The sequence below is a fragment of the Lepidochelys kempii genome, chromosome 11, assembly GCF_965140285.1.
Source record: "Lepidochelys kempii isolate rLepKem1 chromosome 11, rLepKem1.hap1, whole genome shotgun sequence".
NCBI classification, from domain to species: Eukaryota; Metazoa; Chordata; order Testudines; family Cheloniidae; genus Lepidochelys; species Lepidochelys kempii.
The window spans coordinates 11,575,826-11,588,599 of record NC_136390.1 but is presented as its reverse complement, the minus strand read 5'-3'; the positions used below and the strand labels follow the sequence as shown (position 1 = coordinate 11,588,599).

General features: G+C 43.3%; 1 protein-coding gene across 3 annotated transcripts in view; it reads left to right on the top strand.

The window, feature by feature from the left end:
• Positions 1–12,774, top strand: part of MYLK (myosin light chain kinase) — a 324,445-nt gene that overhangs the window by 132,295 nt on the left and 179,376 nt on the right. For all 3 annotated transcript variants that reach the window (XM_073305128.1, XM_073305130.1, XM_073305127.2), the window contains exon 3: positions 7,731–7,938. In XM_073305128.1, coding sequence (XP_073161229.1) covers positions 7,731–7,938 — 208 coding nt within the window. The remainder of the gene's footprint in view (positions 1–7,730; positions 7,939–12,774) is intronic.

Here is a 12,774-nt window from a genome sequence, read left to right as displayed (position 1 = left end):
ATTTGGACATAGCTTTCGTGGGCTAGAACCCACTTCTTCAGATGCATGGAGGGGAAAATACAGGAGCAGGTATAAATACATGAAAAAATGGGAGTTGCCTTACCAAGTGTGAGGTCAGTCTAACGAGACAATTCCATTAACAGTAGAATACCAAGGGAGGAAAAATAATGTTTGTAGCGGTAATGAGAGTGGCCCATTTCAAACAGTTGACAAGAAGGTGTTAGTAACAGTAGGGGAAAATTAGTATGGGGAAAATTAGGTTTAGGTTTTGTAATGACCCAACCACTCCCAGTCTTTATTCAGGCCTAATTTGATGGTGTCCAGTTTGCAAATTAATTCCAGTTCTTCAGTTTCACGTTGGAGTCTGTTTTTGAAGTTTTTGTCTCTGCTGCTGCCTGACTGTTTACTTCTGGTTCCAAATGAGGTGTGTGGTTGACAGGTCAGTTTGTAACTCTGGTGTTCATAACTCTGAGGTTCTACTGTAGTTTAAATAGAACATGAAGTATGAAAAGCTGAGTAGGATACATAACATTTTTATGCCTCTTAGTATTGCAAAGATAAATCACAAAGCATCTCTTATTTTACGTAGGTTGAACAATCCAGACTCTTCCTTTAGCTGAGCAGTTTATACACTATGGGCTTGACGCCTACTTTAGATGCGCAAAAAGAAACGCTGAGGAACAAATGTGGTGTGCATTTACCACAGCACGACTTAACACCATATATTGCTCCAACCTTGGACCTTTAAAATTCCTCCAGTTCTGCAGAGAAAGGATTGTCTTTTTACAGGAGCTCAGTGTCATTCAATGGAATTCATGCTGCATTGTGTGACATCCTCTGCAGGACAGAAGTAATTTTAAATGGCTAGTACTGTACATTCCTGTGCAGGGGTCAGTTCTTTAAAGCCAGTATTTGGGGGCGGGGGTGGTCTGCTTGGTTTATTGCAGCTGTTACATGTGGTGAGAGTCCAGCATGTGCATGAATGTGAATTTTGATGTGGTTTTTTGTGTGTGTGTATTCTGTGTTTTGTTTGGTCTTCACAATCCAAGACACTAGCCAATATCTCCGATCCCAGACACAACCCTAGGAACCTCCATCTTGCAGTGTCCAGTTATGCCAGTTGGATGCTACAAGCTCATATGAGTTCATCAATTTAACAAAGAAATTGATATGTACCAGGCTTGTTATCCCAAGGGGAGTCTCAGACACGCTCCAAACCAAACGCACTGCTTCAGGTAGAATAAACAAACAGAATAATTAACTACAAAGATAAATTTTAAGTGATTATAAGTCAAAGCATAACAAGTCAGATTTGGTCAAATGAAATAAAAGCAAAACGCATTCTAAGCTGATCTTAACGCTTGCAATGGCCTTACAAACGTAGATGCTTCTCACCACAGGCTGGCTGGTTGCTCTTCAGCCAGGCTCTCCCCTTTGATCAGTGCTTCAGTCGCTTGGTGTGGTGTCTGTAGATGTAGGTGGAAGAGAGAGAGAGAGAGAGAGAGAGAGCATGGCAAATGTCTCTTCCTTTTATCATGTCCTTTCTTCCCCCTTGACTTTGCCCCCCCCCTTCAGAGTCAGGTGAGCATTACCTCAACGCAGTTCCAAACTGACCAAAGGAAGAGGGGTGACTCCCTCGAGAGTCTAACAGATTATTTTGTTGCTACCTAGGCCAGCGTCCTTTGTTCCTGTGAGGCTGGGCTGGGTTTGTCCCATACCTGCCCTGATGAGGTGTGAACTGCCTCTCTGTTCTTGGAGAGTTTTTGCCTGGGCTTGCTTTAAGCCATGAGGATACTTTTCGCTTTATACTCTACTTTTCATAACTATATACATGAACTTATAACCTTACAATAACATTACTATAACAATTACTATAACATCACTATATCAACCATGCTCAGTGCATCATGAGCCTTCCGAAGACCCCCAACATGACAAACTTTGCATGGGTTCCACACAGTCATTTTATAAAGATGAACATGGGGGTGTAGGGTGTTCCCCTGAGGTACAGAGCATCACAGGATGCATATAAGAATCCTGGTTGCAGCCATTTTATGTGACCCTGTCCCTTGAATGCATAGTTTCAGTGGTGTTTTGTTTTTCCTAGGGGCTATGCACCCACAGAGCTAGACACAGAACTGTGACAGTTTCATGGGCATAGAGTTCTTTCTCAGATCTTCATCTTGGTACTTTGACATATATGTTTATATTAACAAGACTTTTCAGGAAGATTCAGCAGTTGACGTGCACAGCCCAAAACTCTAAACCTGTACAGTACCATAGAAAAGATCTTCACTAATTTTTGTTGTCGTCAGCATTTTTTAATGTTTGCTGGAGAGGCTGGAGTGAAAGGCCAGGGTTTCATCAGAATTGGAGATATTCATATAAAGAAAGGACAAGGCAGTAAATAAAGGTTATAGCCCTATGCTGCAGGGTATTAGATAAGCAGATAGATTCCTCCTTGGTGTGGATGCATTATTCAAGGCAGATGTTTTTACTGAGCTCTGGAAAGGTTAGGAGAGGAATATAAAACCTGCTGCAGTTCTGGAATTGGTCCATCAGCATAAAACCCAGTAACCAGTGATTCATTTAAGGATCCCTGACACTTTTATGGCAAGGCTATGTCTTTCAGAGTGGGTCTGGCTCAGTTTGAAACACATTCCAAACCCAAACCTGAAATAAATCCTTTCAGTAGAGCAGTGCTGCAAACATTTCCCCTGTCTTCATTTCATTTTCAAACCTTATATTAAAGAACAAAAAAATAGAGCTAGCGAGGGGAATGACTTAACCCATCAAAGGGAAATCGCATGTCGCTCAATCTGTATTTTAATTTTTGGTATGGAATTTTCACAACTTCTTAGACATGCATATGTCTAAAAACATGCAGATATAATGTACAAAATAAACACACATTGAAGAAATTGAAAAAATATTTGTGTATAACTCAGCCAAATGATACTGAAGAGGTATCTGTAGCTGCCTATCCATAACTAAAGCGTTGGGTAAGAATGATCTACTGTGGTCCAAGTTAGAGTTGGGAATGCTATGACAAATAAAGGCAAAAATGTAGACTAAGGCCATGCCTACACTAGCACTTATGTTGGCAAAACTTTTGTTGCTCAGGGGTGTGAAAGAAACACACACCGTGAGCAACATAAATTTTGCTGGCATAAGCGCTCATTTGCACAGCCATGCTCATTGAGCTGGTTTTATTATGTCGACAGGAGAGCTCTCTCCCTTTGGCATAACACGGCTACACGAGTGCTCTGACATCTGTGCCACTATAAGCTGGTAAATGTAGACATGGCCTAAATCTCAGGAAAATTCTTCCAGTTAGAGATCTGTTACATGGTGTAATTGTTGCCCCCAAAAGAAGTGATGGAAGCCTATTGCATGGGCCATTTGAAGCTGAACTGGACAATACACTAGAAGAAATATTGTAGGGAACAATTTTATACTGGCAGGGAAATTGAGTGATATTTTTCCTATATCTTTAGCATCTACGATTCTATACATTCTGCAAGTGTGTGTGTGTGTGTGTGTGTTGGACATGTGTCTTGGGTGAGGTGAGGCAGATGAATTACATTTATGGACGGGATTCTCAACAGGTGTAAATTGACATAGCTAGAGTAACTTCAGTAGAGCTGTGCTGATTTACACCAGCTTAGAATCTGGCCCATTCTGGCTAAATAATGAAATAGCTACTAAAGAACCTCCTTTCTGCATACCACTCAAACAGCTACTTTTCTGAATATTTACGATGGTCTTCTTGGTCCTAAACGTGTGTGTATAAAACAATAATTTTAAATCCTGTTTCGTCTAAAATTCCTGAAACCTAATATCTCCTACCGTGTATGGCCTAACACAGGACTGGGAACCGAAACTCAATTCTAATAAACACTTTGTCCCTAATTACCTTTGGTCATGTCCCTCAACCCCTCTATGGCTCAGTTTCTTAATCCATGCAGGGGAGATCAGTCCTTCTTCCCAGGGGTGCAATGAAGACTAAAGAGTTAAGTCAGTCATAACACATTTTGAAGAGGGTCTTCCTAAATTCCACGTCTTATTATGTATTAAAAATTGGGGGAAAGGGCATTCACTCTAATTTCATAGTCAGTGGAGAATTTAGGGCCTGTCTACACTGGGATTTTTACACAGGTATAGCAGCCCTGGTACAAACCCTTGGAGCAGATACATTGCACTGGTGTTCAAAGGTTCTGACAAGCATATGCTGCAGTGGCTCAAGCCACTTCTACACCAATGCAGAATCATCTATGCTAGAGTATAGCTTCATTGGTGCAAAAATCTCTAGTGTAGCTAAGCCCTCAGCTGCCCATTCCTGCAAATGAGATGGAAAAGTTCTTTCACCTCCCCCCGCCCCCCGAATATTTAAAATTCTTGGGGGGAAAAATTGAAAACCAAATATTTTGGCCAAAACCAAAAATATTTAGATTTGGAAATGCCATGGTAGTTATGTTTGGGTGTCACATGCTCCCATTACCCTGTCATAAACAAGGCTCCATGGTTTGACTTAATCTCCCTGATGCACCACTGCCTCATCTCAGAGATGTTGGGATGCATCATGGGAGATATAATCCAAGTAGGAAGTCCAGCCCGTGGAGGAGAGTGGGAGCATAAGTCATCTGAAATACAATAACCATGAGCCACTTTGGTGGCATTTCCAAACCTAAGTGTTATCGGGTTTTTTCAGACAAACTTTTGGTTTTGGCTGAGAACTGTTCAGTTCTTGTGCATATGGTCTTTCAATGAAAGCAGACACTTCTTAAGAAAAGTGTTTTGTAGAAAATCCAGTTTTTTCATTGAAAAACAGTTTTGACAGAAATTTTTTGACCAGTCCTAATGCCATGGTTACAGAATCCAGATGTTTTAGGTGTCAAACATTGTGTAGAACAGTGGTCCTCAAACTTTTTCTGTCACAGCCCTCCTTACCCGTAATGGAATCTGTCCACACCTCCTGGGAGCCACAGTCGGGAGCTGCAGCAGGTGGCTGTGATTGGGGCTGGGAGCGGAGCGGGGTCTGTGGCTGGGAGCAGGGCTGTGGCTGTGGTTCTGGCCGGGAGCCAAAGCTGCAGCTGGTGCTGGGGTGGAGTTTGGGGCTCCGTGGGGCTCCGTGGGGCTCCCTCCCTGCCCCCCCTGGGGGCTAGCCTGGGCTCCTCTGCACCCCCATAGGGGGGAGTGCCCCACAGTTTGGGGACCAGTGGTGTAGAAGATGTTTCCCTTCTGCTACATGAATATCTCTTGATGAGCTTTCCTATTTAGGTTTTTAAATTATGGTAGAGATTTGTTTCTATGTGTTTTTGTTTATTTTTAAACAATGTTCCTGTAGCTTGAGGACCCTCTGGTGATCTTTTTGACCATGAAAGATAAACGGGTATAGTGGATGCAGAGTCTGTGTGTTGTTGGACCTTGTGCTCCATGAAATGCATGGCCACATAACGTGTAGAGAGAATGGATGGTCCAGTGCTTATAGTATTAGCCTGGGCTGTGAGAGACCTCGGTTCAATTCCTGTTCCGCCACAAACATCTTGTGTGTCTCAGGGCACATCACCTAGCTTCTCTGTGCTGCAGTTCCAAATCCATAAATGGGGATAATAGCACTTCCCTACCTTACAAGGGGTTTGTGAGGATAACTACATGAAGTTAAGAGATTCTATGGCTGTTTTTATGTATAATAGTGTCTCCCATTGCTGAAGAATTCCAAAGAGCTTTTGTAACATCGACAGACCCCGGTCGTCAGCGGGCGGGATCAAACCTGGGACCTCTGGAGCTAAATGCATGAGCTAAAAGTCACATGGCTCTTAGCTAAGGCTGTAGAGCAGACTCATTAATCTCTCTCCAAGTGGTCTCAGTGCCACTGGATGGGACAGAGCACCACACCCAGGCGGTATGTGGGTTACGCTTTCACCACAGGACCTTGATGTTGTTTAAGTAAAGATGGGCTTGGGAAAAGCTTTAGATGTTTAGATTGGAAATAGAAAGCTCCTCCGGCACATTCATTATGATGCCTACAGTGGGAAACATAAAATGTCCTGTAATGACGTACTGTATATTGAGTAATTAATGTGATGGAGTGTGGATTACCATGTTACTAACAAAAGTAACTAGGACCTGTGGAGTTAATGGAAGGGGGAAGGACTTCTGACTACTGTCAGTGCTCTAAAGTAGTTCTAAAAAAGTCTTGCAGATCGGAATGTTAGGCTCCAGCAGAAGAGAAACCCAGCTGGTGTGAAGTGGGATTGGATTAAAAATGAAAGGGCTGGTTTTGAAAGAAGAGAACAAAGAAATGAGTATGGGTGGTGCTGCTGAAAATTGTAACTAGGAGAGTGAGTGGTACGGGAAAAGGAAGCAGACAGCTGAATCAAGGCAGGGAGGAAACGTTGGAGAAATCTGGATAAACTAAGTTATATGCAACTAAATTTTGCTGGGTGGCTAAATTGGCAACCTGCTAGGAAGCACAACTTCCATAAAATAGAGCAGATTGCAGCATTCCTCCTTCTTAGTAGGAGATGGAGGTTAGCATGAGGCATTTCTTCTTGATCCATTCAGTTATTTTAAGAGTTTAAGGCAAAGGCAATATGTTTGATCAAAGAAATGGGAGCTAAATTATCAATTGGGGATTAGGGAAGGAGGGTGAAAATGTTGGAGCCAAGTTACTTTGCTGGCTGTATTAGTGTGACTTTAACACATACCAAGGCATCCCCAAAGTGGTGGCTCTTCCCATGAAGTATGGGAAGAACCTTTACCTGAACAGTTAATTTTGTGAGGAAATCAGGCATGTCTGTGATTTTTTTTCCCCCCCTGCTTCTGTGATTGAAAAGGCCACAACCTCACCTGATGTAAATGGTTTAATTGAAGTAGATGATGCTATGACAATTTATGCCAGCTGAAGATCTGGCTTAAAATGTGAAGCTATCAGTGATATCTGCAGCAGACGATGAGCTACCCACATCCTCTCCTTTCTTTGCAATAAATTGATATGGTTCTCTTCTGCAATGAACTTATGGCTACTGTCATTTTGTAGTCGAATATGCATGTCTGTGCTCGGTCACCAATAGACTGAATCCATGTAATATAGTTTGGGGGAGAAGTGTCTAATCTTTCTAGGGTCCTGTGCTGTGCCCACCACCAAAGCATCTGAGTGGCTGTTAAGGCATGTTTTCAAAATGTGGACCCTTAATTTCTCTTTTTAGGCACCTAAATAAAAGTGGGTTAGTTGACAGAGGGGTTGAGTAGCCATAGCTTCCGCTGATGCCAATGGGAGCTATAGGTGCTCAGCACCTTTGAAAATCAAGTCCCTTTCAGATGAGCGCAAAAATACCATTTGCAGTAGCAGCTGAACTGCAGGCAGCCACATTAGAAAAATTTGGCCTAAAGGCCTTGCATACTTAAATGTACAGTCGTTGCTCTGCCTTTGAATTTCTATATACTTGGAACCTGGGCCTCAGAATTCCTCATTGGTGAGTTTAATATGTTGCTGCAGGCAAATCATTCTAATGAAAAACTTTCACTGCCGAGGTTTAACATTTTGATTTGTCCAGTAGTTTCTCTGTTTCATTAGGTTCTGCCATTTGGCTTGCAAAGTTTTTTATGTGTTTAACAGTTACTGCTTCAAGAACTTTCCACAGTATTGCTCAATATCCTGCATTTCTTACTGATAAAATCACTTATGTTTTTCTTCTTCCCCTCCTCTTCCCAACCCATCTTTCTAGGTCAGGGGCTATCCAGAACCTCAGATCACATGGTACAGAAATGGACTTCCCATCACAGAGGGAGAGTATTACGTAGTGGACTGCAGCATTCGAGGGATTTTCAGCTTAGTGATCAAAAATGTGCAAGAGGAAGATGGTGGAAAATATACTTGTGAAGCTGCAAATGATGGTGGAGTTCGCCAGGTGACTGTGGAGCTAACTGTGGAAGGTAAGAGGACTATTACTATGCTGATCCTTAAATATAATCATGGGTATGATAAAACACACCCAGTAAAGGGGGCAAGACAGATGAGATTATCAAACTGACAGGTGAAGATCCAACCTGTATGCACAATGTTGATCACTGATGCAGAAGGAGCACTCGTTATTAGCCGTTCTCATTGAAAAGAGTGGCCTGAGCACAGGATTAGGGGCCAGGAGCTTCTTAGTTCTAATCACACCTGGCACTCATTCTTTCTGATGCTAGGAGCAAGTCACACAGCCCCAAATCTTCAGAAGTGTTTCCATGTTACCTTGGGGGCTGTATAAGTACAGAATGGGAAATGAGCCACAAGAATACCAGTGCAATTAATAGGAGTTTTGCTGCTAAAACCTGGTATGACATTTTGAAAATGTAAGGGGAGGTTTTAATTTAAAACAATGGAATCTTTGAACTCCATTGCATGGCTTTATTACAGTGATGTATGGTAGCATTTAATGAGATTGTATGTACAAGACAATCTGACATGTGCTTATCACAGATGGCATCCTGTATTTTAAATTTTTCTTTTAAATGGAAATCCAGATCAAGAAAAAACTCACTTAGTCAGTGTCCTGTATGAAATAAGTTAGTGATAAGTATTAAAATCCAAGTGTCCATTGGATTCACTGGAAAGCCTCCCAGTGACTTCAGTGGGAGTTGGATCAGATCCATAAATTTCCTCTTGTCATTGTAAAGATGTTGAATTGATACCAATAAAATTATAAGCAAGATTCATGAACATCGTAATTCCATGGGCAGGGGTTTGATAGCATCTTTGCAAGCAGGCTGGCTAACCTAGTGAGGAGGATTTTAAACTAGGTTCACCGGGGGAAGGAGACCAAAGCCCTGAGGTAAGTGGGAAAGCGGGATACCGGGAGGAAGCACAGGCAGGAACGTCTGTGAGGGGAGGGCTCCTGCCTCATACTGAGAATGAGGGGCGATCAGCAGGTTCTCTCAAGTGCTTATATACGAATGCACAAAGCCTTGGAAACAAGCAGGGAGAACTGGAGGTCCTGGTGATGTCAAGGAATTATGACGTGATTGGAATAACAGAGACTTGGGATAACTCACATGACTGCAGTACTGTCATGGATGGTTATAAACTGTTCAGGAAGGACAGGCAGGGCAGAAAAGGTGGGGGAGTAGCACTGTATGTAAGGGAGCAGTATGACTGCTCAGAGCTCCGGTACGAAACTGCAGAAAAACCTGAGTGTCTCTGGATTAAGGTTAGAAGTGTGAGCAACAAGAGTGATGTAGTGGTGGGAGTCTGCTATAGACCACCGGACCAGGGGGATGAGGTGGATGAGGCTTTTTTCCGGCAACTCGCAGAAGCTACTAGATCGCACACCCTGGTTCTCATGGGTGACTTTAATTTTCCTGATATCTGCTGGGAGAGCACTACAGCGGTGCATAGACAATCCAGGAAGTTTTTGGAAAGTGTAGGGGACAATTTCCTGGTGCAAGTGCTAGAGGAGCCAACTAGGGGGGGAGCTTTTCTTGACCTGCTGCTCACAAACCGGGAAGAATTAGTGGGGGAAGCAAAAGTGGATAGGAACCTGGGAGGCAGTGACCATGAGTTGGTTGAGTTCAGGATCCTGACACAGGGAAGAAAGGTAAGCAGCAGGATACGGACCCTGGACTTCAGGAAAGCAGACTTCGACTCCCTCAGGGAACGGAAGGGTAGGATCCCCTGGGGACTAACATGAAGGGGAAAGGAGTCCAGGAGAGCTGGCTGTATTTCAAGGAATCCCTGTTGAGGTTACAGGGACAAACCATCCCGATGAGTCGAACGAATAGTAAATATGGCAGGCGACCAGCTTGGCTTAATGGTGAAATCCTAGCGGATCTTAAACATAAAAAAGAAGCTTACAAGAAGTGGAAGGTTGGACATATGACCAGGGAAGAGTATAAAAATATTGCTCTGGCATGTAGGAATGATATCAGGAGGGCCAAATCGCACCTGGATCTGCAGCTAGCAAGAGATGTCAAGAGTAACAAGAAGGGTTTCTTCAGGTATGTTGGCAACAAGAAAAAAGCCAAGAAAAGTGTGGGCCCCTTACTGAATGAGGGAGGCAACCTAGTGACAGAGGATGTGGAAAAAGCTAATGTACTCAATGCTTTTTTTGCCTCTGTCTTCACTAACAAGGTCAGCTCCCAGACTGCTGCGCTGGGCATCACAACATGGGGAGTAGATGGCTAGCCCTCTGTGGAGAAAGAGGTGGTTAGGGACTATTTAGAAAAGCTGGACGTGCACAAGTCCATGGGGCCGGACGAGTTGCATCCGAGAGTGCTAAAGGAATTGGCGGCTGTGATTGCAGAGCCATTGGCCATTATCTTTGAAAACTCGTGGTGAACGGGGGAAGTCCCGGATGACTGGAAAAAGGCTAATGTAGTGCCAATCTTTAAAAAAGGGAAGAAGGAGGATCCTGGGAACTACAGGCCAGTCAGCCTCACCTCAGTCCCTGGAAAAATCATGGAGCAGGTCCTCAAAGAATCAATCCTGAAGCACTTACATGAGAGGAAAGTGATCAGGAACAGTCAGCATGGATTCACCAAAGGAAGGTCATGCCTGACTAATCTAATCGCCTTCTATGATGAGATTACTGGTTCCGTGGATGAAGGGAAAGCAGTGGATCTATTGTTTCTTGACTTTAGCAAAGCTTTTGACACTGTCTCCCACAGTATTCTTGTCAGCAAGTTAAAGTAGTACAGGCTGGATGAATGCACTATAAGGTGGGTAGAAAGTTGGCTAGATTGTCGGGCTCAACAGGTAGTGATCAGTGGCTCCATGTCTAGTTGGCAGCCGGTGTCAAGTGGAGTGCCCCAGGGGTCGGTCCTGTTTTTGTTCAATATCTTCATAAATGATCTGGAGGATGGTGTGGATTGCACTCTCAGCAAATTTGCGGATGATACTAAACTAGGAGGAGTGGTAGATACGCTGGAGGGCAGGGATAGGATACAGAGGGACCTAGACAAATTGGAGGATTGGGCAAAAAGAAATCTGATGAGGTTCAATAAGGATAAGTGCAGGGTTCTACACTTAGGACGGAAGAACCCAATGCACAGCTACAGACTAGGGACCGAATGGCTAGGCAGCAGTTCTGCGGAAAAGGACCTAGGGGTGACAGTGGACGAGAAGCTGGATATGAGTCAGCAGTGTGCCCTTGTTGCCAAGAAGGCCAATGGCATTTTGGGATGTATAAGTAGGGGCATAGCAAGCAGATCAAGGGACGTGATCGTTCCCTCTATTCGACATTGGTGAGGCCTCATTTGGAGTACTGTGTCAAGTTTTGGGCCCCACACTACAAGAAGGATGTGGATAAATTGGAGAGAGTCCAGCGAAGGGTAACAAAAATGATTAGGGATTTGGAACACATGACTTATGAGGAGAGGCTGAGGGAACTGGGATTGTTTAGTCTGCAGAAGAGAAGAATGAGAGGGGATTTGATAGCTGTTTTCAACTACCTGAGAGGTGGTTCCAGAGAGGATGGTTCTAGACTATTCTTAGTGGTAGAAGAGGACAGGACAAGGAGTAATGGTCTCAAGTTGCAGTGGGGGAGGTTTAGGCTGGATATTAGGAAAAACTTTTTCACCAAGAGGGTGGTGAAACACTGGAATGCATTATCTAGGGAGGTGGTAGAATCTCCTTCCTTAGAATTTTTAAGGTCAGGCTTGACAAAGCCCTGGCTGGGATGATTTAATTGGGGATTGGTCCTGCTTTGAGCAGGGGGTTGGACTAGATGACCTCCTGAGGTCCCTTCCAACCCTGATATTCTATGATTCTATGAATGTCCCTTTAGGGAAATCTACCACAGAAATCTTTTCTGTGGTGGCTGCCATTGGTGTTAGCACATTAACCAGAGTGATTGATGTTGGGCAAAGTGAAGTGTTTACTTACCTCTCTTTTCCCTGTGGCTGCACATTCTCACTCTGCAGCATACCAAACACCTGCTGGCCTTGAGAGAGCACAATGGACTATAATACCTGTCCAGTTGGTTATTTAATAAAAAAGCAGCAATGCTCCATGTTAGGATATAGATATTCAGGCCTGTCTGTAAAGGCCTATACTCTAAGAATTTAGGTTTATTCTTATCACTTAACTAGTTATAGAGGTATAAAAGAAAGAATCAAAATCACTTTCTGCTGGTGTAAGGGCCTTTCTCTTACTGTGACAGTCTGAGGCCCTGTTCTTAGGCTAAGGCCTTTGGCTAAGCAGCAGAGGCAGCCATAAGCTGGGAAGCGACCAGTCACATTCTCACATTCCAAACTAGTCACATTGAAATAAGGCAATCTGGAGCTGTTAGAAAGGTGATCTGATCTATCACCTCCAGAGAAAAGGAAGAGCCTAGAGGATGTAAAAGGAAGTTTAGTTTGATAGTTTTCTGTTTGGTAAGAACTCACTTACCAATAGACACAGCTGAGAAACCCTCCTGTCTTTACGGATGTAGTTGTAAAATCCTCACTTCTGTATTGTTTTGTCATTATAGTTCCCACTTTGCTATTGTTTGTTTGCATGGTCTCTATCTAGTTCTGTGTTTGTTTCTGTCTGCTGTATAATTAATTTTGCTGGGTGTAAACTAATTAAGGTGGTGGGATATAATTGGTTAAATAATCATGTTACAATATGTTAGGATTGCTTAATTAAATTTCAATAAAATGATTGGTTAAGGTATAGCTAAGCAGAACTCAAGTTTTACTATATAGTCTGCAGTCAATCAGGAAGTGTGTGGGTGGGGTGGGGGTGGGAAATGGGAACAGGGAATGGGGGTGGGGGTGGGGAATTGGAATCGTGTTTCGCTAAGG